The 16,190-nt window shown below is 40.7% G+C and overlaps 1 protein-coding gene across 7 annotated transcripts in view; it reads right to left on the bottom strand.

The window, feature by feature from the left end:
* The window catches only part of KDM4C (lysine demethylase 4C), a gene marked incomplete at its 5' end in the record, with an annotated part of 188,174 nt that overhangs the window by 47,338 nt on the left and 124,646 nt on the right, over positions 1-16,190 (bottom strand). For all 7 annotated transcript variants that reach the window (XM_083482243.1, XM_083482240.1, XM_083482245.1 and 4 more), the window contains 2 exons: positions 7,128-7,236; positions 13,906-13,961. In XM_083482243.1, coding sequence (XP_083338369.1) covers positions 7,128-7,236; positions 13,906-13,961 — 165 coding nt within the window. The remainder of the gene's footprint in view (positions 1-7,127; positions 7,237-13,905; positions 13,962-16,190) is intronic.

Here is a 16,190-nt window from a genome sequence, read left to right as displayed (position 1 = left end):
ATCAATTCCTATATCGTACATGGCTTCTGCAAAAGTGGTAGTCAATTGCATTCATACTGTTCATTTCATTTGTCGCAACAATGCAAATTGAATTTTTCAACATGAGATGTTTCCAGTGTATATATTTAGAAACAAATTTCAGAAGCCTAGGGAAATAGTGCTGCTTTTAGAGATACTGTGGCAAGCCATACAGTACAGCTGTAAGTCTAGAGCACCTTTCAAATGCCTAAGAATGCTCTTGCCATGTGCAAACTTTGACAAACGACTAATGTTCTACCTTTTTCTGAAGCCTTTCATGCTCTGCCTCCCCTCTGTCCTTATACATTGTCCTTGCACCTGTTCATATCTTCTCCACTACTGTGCATTTTTACTCTGAAGCTTTATTATTTTGCTTACCAGGAAACTATACAGTTCCTGCAATGCAAATTGTCTTCTGGTTAGGATCTGTGCATGGTAAACCCTTATTCAATTGCTTTTGTGTAATTCTCCAACCTTAAAACACACATCCATAATGGTTCGCATAATTTACATAGGTGGGGCTTGTGGAAGAATAATTCTCCTTTACATTCTTGTTGCTATTGGTGAATTATTCTAAAATGTTTGTTCAGTCAGTCTCTCTCTCTCTCTCTCTCTCTCTCTCTCTCTCTCTCTGTAAAACACATCATTTTGTAGAATGAGTATTACATTTCTGACTAATTTTACGAGATGTGTACAGTATTTTAAACGAAATCCATTTGAGGAAAGGTGGGCAAGTGTAACCTAACTGTTCGGGAGTATTTATTTAGTACATATTTGTTATGGAAAGGAACTTCAAAACAGCATAAAACGGTATTTGTAAAAATGTGCAGTCAGCAGCAGCTTCTGCTGCTATCTGATAATATGTTAGTCACAGTTTTCCAGCAACAAAGGTGTGGAACCAATCTGTTAGCAAACTAATTCACTCTGGATATCACTCAGCAATATTATCTGTAGCAAGTGGGGGCAATATAGGCAACGCTGTGATGAGAGGAGCACTTGGCTATTCCGACTGAGCTAAGCTGGAACTGGATTTAAGAAATTAAGACTATTTTTGCTGCATTACGTTATAATGCTGAATTATTGTAAGTTTATTAAGTAAGTCCTGTAATAAACAGCAGGTAACTATTGATGACTGAAACATTAGCCATGTTGTTCCAACGGTAACTTCACTTTATTCTGATTTAGAAATAAACGGTCAAATAAATCCTCCTCTAGCTTTCCAACAGCTGTGCATTTGCTGCACAATCCTTCGCCTAATTCCTTGGAAATAAGTCCCATCACATTCAATGGGCCAACCACCAGCAATGAGTGCAAAGAATTGCAGCCTTAGGCTGTGATCCTAACCCTAATTTCCTGGATGTAAACACCACTGAATTCAATAGGACTTCGTTCTAAATTGGCATAGTAAGGATTGTGCCGTTTACCTTCTTTGTGGATAATGATTGTAAGCTTCTAATAAATTAATTGTTTAATAATAATCAGAATGCATGATACACATTGATTAAGTACTCACATCGATTGATTCTTTTTATTACAAATGATCTATATATTTTAAGTGGCCTTAACACCAGCCAGACAAAGTATCCATGCCTATGAACAAAGCTGGGATTTAACTCTGAGCAAGCAGCTCATTAGAAACTAATCATACAAAACTGAGTGACACAGAAAGCGGGGGGGGGGCTTTAGTTATTCTGTGTAGACTCCCTAATTAGTATAAGTTCATTTGATCTACATTTGATATACATAGTTAGATGGGGCTCCATACACCAGAACACTGAAAAAGTAAAGTGATGAAATTTGTTTTGAAATTTGTTATTTTCTGTACCTTTATTTCATTCTTTTGATCGTTTGAAACCTAGAATAGGTTTAATGGAATACACGAAAGGTCATACCAATACAGTAACAAACTTAGTTGGTCTCTAGGGACGCGGGTGGCGCTGTGGGTTAAACCAATGAGCCTAGGACTTGCCGATCAGAAGGTCGGCGGTTCGAATCCCCGTGACGGGGTGAGCTCCCGTTGCTCAGTCCCTGCTCCTGCCAACCTAGCAGTTCGAAAGCACGTCATGTGCAAGTAGATAAACAGGGACCGCTCCAGCGGGAAGGTAAATGGCGTTTCCGTGTGCTGCTCTGGTTCGCCAGAAGCAGCTTAGTCATGCTGGCCACATGACCCGGAAGCTGTCTGCAGACAAAGGCCGGCTCCCTCGGCCTATAGAGCAAGATGAGCGCGCAACCCCAGAGTCGGTCACAACTGGACCTAAGGGTCAGGGTTCCCTTTACCTTTAATGTGTTACTGGAAGGAATTTTTTTATTTTGTTTCGATTACGGCAGACCAACACGGCTACCTACCTGTAACTCATTCTTTTGCATTTACTTTTACAGATTCAGTTTGCAAAAGGTATTTATAGTTAGTAGGGAATTTATCCACAGGTCCCAGTTTGGACATGCTAAGCCACAGTGCAATAGTAAAAAGGACTGGGGGGGGGGGAGCAAAGAGTGTCGGTAAGACATAGTTTGGCTCACCATGTTGTACAAATCAGAACATTCAGTAGATATAGCCTGCAATGCACATAATTTAGACAACCACTTATTACAATCCTATAGAGATAGTAGTATAAGCACAGAAAATTGGGAAACACTAGCCTGCAAGCACTCCAATTGGAAAACAGCCTTTACCAAAGGTGTCTTGGACTTTGAAAAAGCACGAACTCAGGACGAAACTCAGGATAAGCGAGCCAATAGGAAAGCATATTTGGCAAATCCTCACCGTGATCAACTCCTGCCCAGAAACCTATGTCCCCACTGTGGAAGGACATGTGGATCCAAAACTGGCCTTCACAGTCACTTATGGACACACTGTTAAGACTGCCTTCATGGAAGACAATCTTACTCAGCTACGAGTGATCACCAAAAAGATAGGGACAGTGGCAAAAGGCTGTATGGTAATGTCAGGGAACTGCCATCAGTCCCGGAGGGAGAGAGCAAAAGCCAGAGAGATTCCAGAGAGCGTCCAGGGATTGGGAGAAGCAGCCCATCTTCTGGGGAAGAGAATCAGCATAGCACCAGTGGAGAAGGGGGGCAGATGGGGGAAGCGGCGAGGCGGTCCCATGACTCCTTGCCTGGGACCAGCGGGGAGAGTAGGTGTCCTCCGTTGCCCACGCCCTCCTTGCGCAGAAGGCTTTCGCGCAGAGAGAGTAGGAGGAGACTAGGTGTCAAAGAGCTTCTTTGCTGGAAGAATTTTAAGAAACGCCCACTGACGGATTCTGCCAGCGACTGAGTCAGCCACGGGTGAGTGGCTGTCCGGACAGAAAAGGTTCACTTAGGCAACCCAGCCAGGTGTTTGCACCCAGCCGGGGAGATAAGCACCGGCTTACGCACGAGCAACCCCTAGAACCCTTACAGGTAACATATATTTTGTGTGGTTTAACGGATCCATATATATTTAACTGACATAATAAATAGTGGTGGGTTAGTCAGCAATAGGATCTTCTGTATTTTAGCAAATCTCTAATTGAAAAAAAGAAGAAGAGTTTATTCTTCATCAAACTATTTTAATATAATTTTAAAAACATTTTAGAAATATGGTTAAACACGCCTGAGTGCTCTCCCCTAAAACAGAAAATGTGTGAAAGTCAGCTAGTTAATGTGTAAGTTAATGTTCGGTATAATGACTTTCCTTGATTTTACCGCCTGCAGCAATATTTTTTAAAATTGCTGAAAGTTAATCAATACTTGCTTATATTTCAAGAATTGCATGACAACAGTGGTATGCATCACTGTCAAGCATTTTTCTACAACTAGAAACAAGGGTCTCTATAAACCTTCTAATGTTTATACAAAATTAGATCAAAGAGAATGGGCAAGATTTTAGTTTTACTTTAAATAATAGTAATATTTAAAATATTTCAGAAGATAAAATGGCTGTGCTTTTAAGTCATATTTGTCCAGTGTGAAGATTCCATTCTTTATACAGGCATGCCACCGTGAAATCTCTATTTTTTGAACTGATTTCCCCTTTCAAGGGTCAAGACTATAATCTTTGGCTTTCAAGCTTACTGTTATCTGCCTTCAGGTGTGAATTTTCAAGCAAATACGTTTCTACATATAACACTTTAGCCTTAGCCAGATACTGAAAGGCTTGTAGATCAGTCATCATCACTGTGTAATTCTATTTTCAAAATAATATTTCTCACTCAGAATATACTCATGCTTGTATTGGATTCACTTCTCAAATACAAATTTGAGGTAATCAAAAGCCCAAGGGCAACTTCAGTCTTTCTAAAACTCATTTTCTACCTCTGTTTGAAGAAATAGATCTGAAATGTAAAAATAATAGGAAACTATATGGCGGGGGGGCCACCATTGGTCAAGGTACAGACAGATGTACAAATTCCTGTGCCATTTACTCTGCTGAAAACCAAGAGGAATTTAAAAACAGAAATAAAACAATGCTGACATAATGACAGCAGTGCTGACATAATGGCAGAATCAGACCTAGAGGTTTGTATCAAATTATTGTTGTAGCCACAGCTATCAGACCTATTCATACATATACACATATACTTTTCAACATTCTGTGGAGCGCTGAGTTACATTTTATAATAGACATCAATCCAGTACGATCTCACAATCGTGGTGGCCTGTGCTAAGCAACCATAAAATTGGAGAAGTAATGTGCAAATTCTCACAAGGTTGCGGAGAAAGTTAGATTGCTCAACAGAGCTTTTATAGACATTTGGTCTGTACATGATTTAGTGTGTAAAACGGCAATCACTGTCCTTTCAGTATGGATGAACTGTAAACTGTAGTGTAACAAAATGCTAATGCATGTCATCATGTTACAGGAACAAAGAAAATTTAATATGTGAATGAATAATTTTAAAATGATACATATATATAGCAGGTCCTTTCCTCTGCCCCTCTCCTCCTTCAATTTCTCACCTGGAACTCCTTCCAGGGGTGACTCCTTCTCTATAATCTGTCTCTTCTTGTCCCCAAACTCAACTGATAACTATTGCCTGTACCACCCAGAAGCCAAAGGATTAAAAAGGAATAATGTTGAAGAATGGCAGAGACAATCAACTATCCCTGACCTAACCTCCCAATGCCTATCATAGTTCATTCACACAAAACTGAAGAAATTTAGAAACATGATAAAGATACTGGGTTGTATCCAACTAAGTTCAGCTCCGACAAGACCCAACATGGGAATACAACCCTATGGAACTTTACATCAACCGGATTCAAAGTAGGAGCATACTAAGCATAAATCATACGATATTCTGTTTTACCACTATTTGACAAACATATTCTAATTCATAGCTGAATGCAACGTAATTTGTTAAGAGACAATCATGTGTTAAGTTTCTTGCCCTTTCTTGCTAATTGTATATTAGAGAGGAATGTTACCTGACACTTTGCAGGCGCATGAAAATGGAAACGTTCACAATTACATTTCGCAGAATTATTTTTTGTTCCAGACACTTGGGGGGGAAAGAGTTCAATGGAAGGGGAACCCATGCTAAACTGGCACCACTAAATTATAGTTTAGTAGTATTTTGTTATTATTTTACATGTGCTTTTTCCATCTTTTTCACATGCCTATCAAAGCTTCACTCACCTGGGATTTTAAAGGTTTATGAGGATGGTTGCTGGCAATGTAAGAGAGTCTGAAGCATATGAAATCTGGAAGGTTGTATTCCTTCATACAAACCTGCCCAGGTTTTGAGATATTCAGGAGATATTCTTCTCTCAGTCCCACCACCCTCACAGGAACGCTTGGTGGGGATGCGGGAGACTCAGTGGCTGCTCCCAGACTTTGGTACTCCCTGCCTATAGAAGCTGCCTCCTTGTTGCGCTTCTGCCAGCAGGTTGTAGACCTTCTTCTTCTAATAGATTTTTGGGAACTGACAACTTTTAATAAAAGGGCTGATGCCCTGCTGTTTTTATTGTAATTATTTGTATTGTTTTAAGAGATTTTAAAACTCTTTATTCATACCATATAACGTGTTACATTTGTTAAAACAACAACAGGAATAATTCTAAAACATGATGGCTCAGGTCCAACTACTTTAGGCATGTCAGTGTTTGGTGGTACCCAGCAACATCTTTTCCTTTTTCTGTTTGATCAGATGCCACGTTACAAAATCCTTCTGAATCTCCCTGCAGTTTCAAAATATGTTTGCCATATACATAGGGTGGATTTGATTTAAATCAAATCCATTTAAATCACGATATAAATTTACAGTGGACCCTTGGGTTACGTTACCCGTGGGCAACGTAACTTCCGGGTTGAGAATGCGGCAAACCCGGAAGTGTATGCTTCCAAGTTTTGGCGCACGCGCATGCGCAGAAGGACGCCTACAGTTACGAAGATTTCGGTATACGGCCAGGCTTCCGGAATGGATCCCGTTCACAACCGAAGGTACCATTGTACTTCTAACAGTGTTTAATTGTTTTAATTATTTTAGCTTCTCCAGCTGCTGCGGAGCAATCTCCAGAATGTCTTTCATTCATAAACAGTAACAGCAGCCTGTCCTCACGTGGCTAGGATTAACAAACAGGGATTCCAGGGAACATGGCGTGTATTTTTTTTTAAGAAAAGGAAATCACTGCCTAAAACTGATCAGCAGTGACAAGGGAAGCTAAATTGTGATGTCATTAACCTGCCAGCCAATGGAAGGTGTTTTCAGTCTCTACTATTTCTAGGAAAATCTTAGATTATGTTTTCTTAAAGACTATTATGGTAATGAGGGTTTTGTTCCACTAGTTCAGGTGGGGGGGACCTAAGGCCCTCCAGATGGTACTACCCTAAAATCCCAATCATCCCTGGCCGTGCTTGCTGGGAATGATGGGAGTTGTAGTTCAGCAGCTCCTGGAGGGCCCAAAGTTCCCCACAGCTGTTCCCCACAGCTACTGAGTATACAACTGAATGCAATTTTGAACAGGAAGTACCAAATAGTAGTTCTCACACATTTTGACAGGCGTTTTAAAACAGAAATTGAGCACTCTGTGACAATTGTACAACATGACCATCATCAGTGAGGTTTACTACACATTCTTAGAAGCATAAAATATATGTCAGAATAGAAATTTGGATCATTACTGCTCACCAGTTTTAACCTCTGCAAAGGTATCCTGCTTGTGTCTATTGGTGTCCTCTCTATGACATTCACAAATCTCACTTCGGGAATAGCAATTGCACACATGACGTGAGCCCACCTGTAAATAACAACAATACAAAAAAGAAAGGTATGCAAACATTTTAAAGTAGATACATATAGAGAGAGAGAAATAGATTTTCCCACTGCATTTCTCAAATTTTATTCTTTGTATAATGGTATTTTTTTTCACAAGGAATGCCATGGGAAACCATGATTTCCTCCACAAATTGATAAACTTACACAGTATTCATACCATATAACGTGTTACATTTGTTAAAACGACAACAGTAATAATAATGGCTCAGATTCAACTACTTTAGGCATGTCAATGTTTGGTGGTACCCAGCAACCTCTTTTCCTTTTTCTGTTTGATCAGATGCCATGTCACAAAATCCTTCTGAATTTTCCCGCAATTTCAAAATATGTTTGCCATATACAACTGGGCTGCTGTTTTTAAAGAAACGTAGGTCAAAGGCTCCCTTGGCATGTAAAATCAGACAAACATTTCTTTTGATTCCATCCTCATTCATACATGCCCAGTAAAGGTTTGTTGAAAATACTGGAAAAACTTGTTACATATTGGCTGAGCTCTAAAGAACCACATACAGAGCACTGTGCGAACAGGGTCCCCAATCCTTTTGGCTTTGGAAGCACCGGTGGAAATCTAAGAAACCACAGAAGATCCATCTCAGCAATGAAAAGAATGGTGTTGCTAAGACAACCACTGCCCCAACAGATAAGGCACAAAACAGAAATGCAAACAATAGCCTCCGCATCCAAAAATAAAAAGCATCCCCACAACTAAACAACCCTGCAAATGTCAGGAAAGTGCCAAGGGAAGCACCTGAGGGTGTTGGGACCCCAAGAAGGAATACTGAGGACCTCATTTCCAGAGCAAGATTCACAATGGAAAGAGGGCTTTCCCTTGTGAGCTGTTATTTGTTCTCCCTTAACTTCCCTATCCTTGTTAAGTTTATATATATATTTTTAAAAAAAAACCTTAATGAAAGCACAATAAATAAATATAAACACACATATAATGGTGTGAGATGCAGCTAAACAGAAACTGACACACACAGAATGGAAGTTGGAAACACTTTTTGTCCACACATAGGAGGATTGGATCTCGGCCACTGGTGAGAAATAAATACCATAAATATTTATTCTGAGGTCCTTTACAAGTATTGTTTGAAAATAGTTCCAGTTCTATTAGAAAACGCAGTATGAAGAGTCCTGGGGCTGCGTTCCTCGTGGCATTGAGATAATCATGCATACTGAAGAAACAGCAGAAGCTGCTTAATCCTGACGACAAGTATAACTTGCCTAGCTCCCTGATGGTTGTGTTTGATGTACCCAGCTGGCCAGCCAAGGTTTGCAGGGGAAAAACAGACTCTTGTTTAGTGGTGTAGCGTTATCCTTATGTGCAGGCACTTTTCATTATATCCTGCATAGCCGTGCCTGCATAGCCTGGATATAAAAGAAAAATGAATTTTGGCCAATGCAATGAAGCCAGCATTTTTCTCAGCCCTCTTACCACCTTATATAACAATCAAGCTTACGAAGACTTCGGAGGAACTCAAAAGTTTCCTCACTTATACTGTGACATTTTTGTTGATTTATAATAAAGGGGCTTAAACAGAAGCCAAAATAAAAATGCAGTTTATACCTTAACCTTGCAGGCTAATGCAATCTTTCTCATCACAGCTTAGTGTGGATTTGGTGGGTTTCTCTGGTGACAAAAACCTGGCATGCAACCCAGGAGAATGGAAAATAGGACCCCAGGACATCATTGTACCAGCTGTGAAAAGAGTGGGTGGTCCTTTGTCCCTGTCTCACTACACCACGGCTCTTGTGTATTAAGAGCCTCTACCCAGGGTTGTGATTCTGTATCTGCGAATGTCTAGAGCAGGGTTTTATGGGAATGGTCCAGTGACTTTGGAAATCCATTTTTTCTGGAAACTCTCTCACCATCCTTCACTGCCCACTATGTTTTCCTGTTTCTCTACATTCTGAAAAAAAAAAGTCTTTATAAATAACTTAATATGGATTGGTAGATATTACTCATAGGAAATGTAGTAAAAGAGGAAACCAGTGAGGTGATTATAGGAAATTACAGACTCCTGTGGAAAGCGATGGTTTTACTATTTAAAACTGCCAGTCGAGTCAAAACACAAAAATAGTAAAACACAGTGTTGTGAAAAGACACGAAACACGTGTGAAACATGTGTGGAAATAGGATTCCTCTATAAACAGAAACCACTCCCACATTTTTCATTCATGATTTTTCTTTTAAGATACAATACGCACAGAAAGGATTTTGATTTTCATACATGCCTTTTGTGGGCTCTCATCAGTAGATATCAAAGAAAAATGTTGCATTCGATTTAGCTGACATTTCCTTGATCTATATTTTGAAATCTGTTTATTTCCGTCAGCACTCTATTATGAGATACTTGATGCTTAATTAACATTTAGCTAAAAAGCTGACTGCAAAGAGATTATAATAACTATTTGCAGCTAATTTAAAATACTGGGCAGATGTATTATAAATTTATCTGTATGGCAATACTGCATTTGAGAAATAAAGACATCGATCAATATTAAGCTAGAGTCCCTTGGTTCAGACATAACTGCCGCAAAGATTTGTATTAAAGCTAGGAGATGAGGTGTGCAGTACCAGGGCCCAACACTCATGCCCAACTTCACAAACCACAGTTTATGAAGCCCAGAATGAGCATCTAAACCAAGCCATTAATCATTTACACATGCCATATGACCACCTATAGAACACTGCTCAAAAATGTGTTACCAGTTCCACTAGTGCACTAGTGCACACATTCACATACAGACACATCTTACATGCGTACTTGTGTAATTTGAGGGAATTAGCAATATTACTCTCAAGATCTTTACATAGACAGGATGGCATTGGCTCTGATAACTTTGCTTAATTTGGGGAATTTAGCTTGGTGTGCTTGCTCCAGACAGAAAGCAATAAACACACTGCAGCTGTAATTAGAATATTCATTTATAAATCAATAGAAACTTAAAGGTGATAACAAGACAATATAAGACAATTTAAGAGCAAGGGAAGTAGCATTGTGGCTTGAAACACCATTACAGAAAAAATAAAGAAAAGTGTGGGCTAATAATGGATGCACAGACTAGACCACCCATGCCTTGCCTAGACCATCTACTTTTGTAACCAGAGATAGAGAGAAAGGACTAAAGTAGGAGAATTGCCTAATAGGGAACTCTGAAGGTGAGTCTTCAAAAAACCTAGTTTTCTTAGGGAGAAGAGAAAAGAACCAGGAAAGGGGAAATGTTATATGTTAAGTAGTAGTTTAAAGTAGTTATCTATGGTTATTTTAGTTTTGCAAGTTTTGTCAGTTTTTTAAATTGATGATGATCTTATACTTGTTTTTTGAACAGTTTGGTGGATTTTTGCTTTCTTTTATTGATACTTTTATTATGTTAATGAGTCTTATGATCTATCAATCTTTCTAAATAAAATAAATAAAAATTAAAGTCCTTTTCCTGGCTTTCAAGAGCCAGATACAGCAAGAACAGAACAATACAGGAGACCTAAGAAATTGGAAAACTTGGGAGTGTGAATATTTCCTGTCCAAATGGGGAAGGAATAGGATGGTGTTGTCAGTTTAAAACTTTCAGAGCCATCACTGTGGCAAGCAGGGATTCTGTCAGAGAAGCGGATCCAAAAAAACCCTCACTGGATAGAAATAATGAATTTCAAGTGGGATTCCTTTGCATGCACTTTGTGAGGGATACTTCCTATTCCTGCTAAGGCTCCAGCAGCGGCAGAGTGGCCAATTATGCTGTCGTTGAGCCCAGGTCCAGTCAGTCCCATCCTCTTGGTTTCTCTGAACTCTTCTCAGTTAAGTTCAAAGCTAGAAGTATCTCTCCCCTTCAGAATATTCCAGCTGGTATTTCTGCAAAGGGTCCTAACTAGCCCTGAAAACAAAATCACAAACACAGCTTTAAGGCAAGGAAACAAAGGAATGGTGGAAGCAAGGAAGGGGTGCAAGCTACAGCATAAGCAAATTGAAAGAAAGAAAAAATAGCAAAGATCTCGCAACTTTCCGAAGTGATGAATCAGAACTGTGTGAAGTAGTCCTGCTGACTATAATTGAACCAGAGAGGTGTGGAACAACCTTCCGGATAGAAGGCTGAACCAAGTGGGGGGCGTCCTGTCAATAACAACAACAACAACAACAACAACAACAACAATATATTTATATCCCACTCATCTGGCTGGGTTTCCCCAGCCACTCTGGGCAGCTTCCAACAAAAGATTAAAGTAAAGGTACCCCTGCCCGTACGGGCCAGTCTTGACAGACTCTAGGGTTGTGCGCTCATCTCACTCTAGAGGCCGGGAGCCAGCGCTGTCCGCAGACACTTCCGGGTCACGTGGCCAGCATGACAAGCTGCATCTGGCGAGCCAGCGCAGCACACGGAACGCCATTTACCTTCCCGCTGGTAAGCGGTCCCTATTTATCTACTTGCACCCGGGGGTGCTTTTGAACTGCTAGGTTGGCAGGCGCTGGGACCGAACGATGGGAGCGCACCCTGCCACGGGGATTCGAACCGCCGACCATGTGATCGGCAAGTCCTAGGCGCTGAGGTTTTACCCACAGCGCCACCCGCGTCCCTTTAACAAAAGATTAAAAGTACATTAAAACACCAGTCATTAAAAACTTCCCCAAACAGGGCTGCCTTCAGATGTCTTCTAAACGCCATATAGTTATTTTATCCCCTTGACGTCTGATGGGACGGTGTTCCACAGGGCGGGCGACGCTACCAAGAAGGCCCTCTGCCTGGTTCCCTGTAACTTCACTTCTCGCAATGAGAGAACTGCCAGAAGGCCCTCAGAGCTGGACCTCAGTGTCCAGGTAGAACAATGGGGGTGGAGACGCTCCTGTCCACCCAGTCATGGGGAAAGTTATTGTTTAACCTCGCTCTTAATCTGAACTGCTGCCCCTTTCATAAAGATCCAAGCATCTACCTGATTGGTGTTTCAAAACAAAAGGCAAGGGTGGGAAGTTCCTGGAATATCCAGAGCATAAATTGTTAAGTGCTATTCAACAGGGTGAAAGTCAACCAAGAGGAGGTTTCTGCCCATTCAGACTGTCTTTAACACTGCTAATAATGAAAGGGCTTGAATTAGAGAGCTTCTAAATGGAAGTCTTTTTGGAAATACACACTTTTCCTGGAGGAAATGACTGAAGAATGCCACAAAAATAGCACTGAATTAGTGGTACAGATTTTTCTACAACTGAACAAAAAGGTTCAGGGATCACCAGCCTTTGGGAACCATGGCCACATTTGCAAACCGGGGAAAACTTTTGTGGGGATCACAAACAACAACAATAGCTGGTTACAAACAAATGCTTCTTTCGAGTCTAATTTCAAAAAGGGGAGGAAAGACCTGTGGTTACCTGGGAAAGTCTGTGCAGGTACCATGTTGGTAAAGCTTCCTTTAGTTTCATCATTTGCTAAGCTAAAACATTGCTCTATTTGACTACAGAATATTGGTCTTACAAAGAGTATGGTGTCAACTGCAGAGCTATTTTCTGAGTCTATTGTAAGTAATAGTAAGAAAACCAACCAGCTTGAGTTCCAGAGTTATTCTAAATAGATTCAGATTGATAATTTTATTAATAAATGCTCATTTCTATCAAAAGTTTAGTGATACCACATTAACTACCATAATCACAGAATTCCAGAGCTAAAGAAAAATAAGTTGAACATGAGATAAAACTGTAAGACTTGCCCATGCAAACAATGACAAATGAGCTTTCATTTCCTTCCTTTATATTGTCATCAACAAAAGCTGAGTGTGGAATATTTAAGCATGAGAGGATGATAAAACAAAACTTGCACATTAGCTCACAAAATGCATTTAAAAAGCAGCAGCAACCTAACTTAGCAACTTAATTGGAAGCTACCTGTACCTTTCAGTTGGAGAAGAGAGGTCCATATGTTAGCTCATTTTTGTAGAGATAAAAGAATACTGTACGTAAATTACATTTTGAAGCTGTCTTTGTCTAAGCCTGCTAACTGAAATTTAAAACCCAGCACTAAAAGTGGAGTTTGCAAGGAAAGGTAAGTAACACAGCAGTAATCTTTTCTTTAAGTTTCCACAGCCATTTCTAAAACCCAGTTAAAACCCACTTCTCTTTGACAGAAAGGCTAATCAAAATAATACAAAATTGCACCAACAGGTTTTTGGGAAAAATGTGTTACAACCATTCTTCAGAGGTGCCAAACCATACACAAATCATGGTGGCAACAAAATTATGAGATTTTTTTTAAAAAATTAGGGTGGGTGCACATGTAGCTGATACATGACAACCACATATTGATATTGAAGCAGAGAGAGGACAAGAGTTCCCTGAGTTCCCATCTGGGAGCTTCAAAATACAGCTGATCCGTGCAAAAAGTTGGGCACTGCAGCACTGACTGAAAGCCATAGTTTCATCTGAGAATTTTCTTTGCAGCCGGGCTGCAAAGGAAGAACAACCAGGAAGGCATTTAAGAGCATGCCCCCCCTTCTTTAATTTGAAGATGGGTCACCTGACATCATGGTGACATCAGGAGAGGAGCCATCCACCTGTCAAAATGGTCCACCAGGATGGGGAAACACAAAATTTGGTTCCCAAGCCCAATCCTGCTCCACCCCCCGTGCTTTGCTGTAGAATTCACTTACTTTCTGTTGGTAGTCTGCTTGAGCGCTCCACCTCTCAAATTACACAGACAGCATTCCTACAAAAGAAATTTTTAAAAAGAGAGAATTAATCTAAATTAGCTAAAAACTATTGTTACACACCTGGATGTAAGGTATAAAAAATTAGGAGTGTAATTGACTGATTCTTGGGGGGGGGGGCTGAATTTTGTCATATTAAGCTCCCTGGTACTGAGGTACTCAAAATGTTTTAAAATAAGGTCCCTGCAGAAAGATGGTGAGTGTTGTTGTTTTTTGTTTTGTTTTTGAGAATTTAGCAAGCCAAGGGCATTCTTCTAAAGGCTGAAAACTGCATATAGTAAATGAAAGGTATAGTAAATGAAAGGTAAAGCCTACGTGAAGCCAAAGCTTACAAGGGAGGATACTAGTCAATTTCCAGAGAAATCTATACAGAATCGTTTTCCAGAGAAATCTATACAGAAGAAGAGATCACTATAGTGCATCTCTTGTACTATGCTACAAAGGAAGGGAGAAATGATATAGGTTGGGAGGGTAGGTAGAAGATTAAGTTACTTAGCAGGTTTGGATGGAGAGTGGTGATTTTTATTTAATTTATGCAGGGAGAGAAAGAATGGGTGACACAAGCACTGAATAAGGGGCAGGCAAAAGGTTATGGAAGAGAAGTGAAATATGGACACACGTCTAAGGGCTTTGATCTGTTTCACAAGGAACGAGCAAAAAAGTTTGGTAATGTGGCATATTAGACACAAAGCAAATGATTAGGATCTCTCATGATTTTTTTTTTAAAAAAACAACATAGGCACCAGAGGTTGAAAGGTCAAATCAAGTAAAGGCAATGTCATTTTGGGAAGGATATTTACCATATTTTTCGCACCATAGGGCGCACTGGACCATAGGACGCACCCAGTTTTTAGGGAGGGGAAATCAAGGGGGAAATATATCCCCCCCCCCGATCCCAAAGAGTAGCGTACAGGCTGCGCACAACCTCTCCCTGCCGGGAGACGCTGTGCAGGGCTAAAGAATCCATAGCCCCGTGCAGCCTCTCCTTGCCGGAGGGGTTGCGCACAGCTATGGAGCAAGCCAAGGCAGGGGGCGGGATGGATCCTGCTCGCTGTTTTGGCTTCCCCTTTAGCTCCATGCAGCCTCTCCTTGCCGGGAGACGCTGCGCAGGGCTTTTCTGGCTTTACTGGGAGGTGGGGGGATTCCCTCACCTCTCGCAAAAGCCCGCAGAAACCGCGCAACCCCTTTAAAGAGATCATGGCTTCTCCTGGCTTTTCTGGGAGGTGGGAGAAGGGACTGATGCGGCCAGTCAGTCCCTTCTCCCTCCTGTGGAAAAGCCCGCAAGAGCGCACGGAGCTTGTGTGCGGCTCTTGGGGGCTTTTCCCGCCTGCCTCCCCCCTGCATTTGCTCCATAGGACGCACACACATTTTCCCTTGCTTTTTAGGAGGGAAAAAGTGCGTCCTATGGTGCGAAAAATATGGTATTCTACCCCATGTTCTCCTGATAATACTCCCCCTGCAGTAGTTACCTGGATTTTCCCCTCCCTGGCAGTTTTTTGGGATTTAACATCTCCCTTCCACTAGTTCCACATACTCATTCTGATTTATCTGCCAGGAAGTGCTATTAATTTTTGAGCAAATAGCAGGCAATCCTTATCAGAGATTTCTTACATCACATCTAGTTCTATCAAATGGCTATGGAATGAAGTTTTTCCATGTTGGCCAACCATATAGGTGCAATATTTACATCTTCCTTAGAGCTGGCAGACCTAAAGGAGTTTAAGGGTTCTATTAACAGAGCCAGAGTTGCACATCAGGTAAGCACAGCTGATTTCTCTTTTTTGAGTATTAATTCTTAAGTGGTTGGTGCTTTTCCTTATGGGTGCCAGCTGCAGGAGCAGGAGATTTATTCCACTTGTGTTTTCTAGAGTACAGTGGTGCCTCGCAAGACGAAATTAATTCGTTCCGCAAGTTTTTTCTTCTTGCGAGTTTTTCGTCTTGCGAAGCACGGTTTCCCATAGGAATGCATTGAAAATCAATTACAGTGGTGCCCCGCAAGACGAAATTAATTCGTTCCGCAATTTTTGTTGTCTAACGAATTTTTCGTCTTGCGAAGCACGAAATCCCATAGGAATGCATTGAAAATCAATTAATGCGTTCCTATGGTCAAAAAAAGTCCAAACAAAGCCAAATTTGGTACAACAACAGTTTATTAACTGCTCTTTAAAGTCACACATACTGTAAAGAGCAGTTCGAAAATTTAAGGGAAAATAAATTAACTTTATAAA

The sequence above is a fragment of the Podarcis liolepis genome, assembly GCF_965112155.1.
Source record: "Podarcis liolepis genome assembly, chromosome: 17".
Classification (NCBI taxonomy): domain Eukaryota; kingdom Metazoa; phylum Chordata; class Lepidosauria; order Squamata; family Lacertidae; genus Podarcis; species Podarcis liolepis.
The sequence above is the reverse complement of the archived record's forward strand: the minus strand, read 5'-3'. Positions and strand labels throughout refer to the sequence as shown.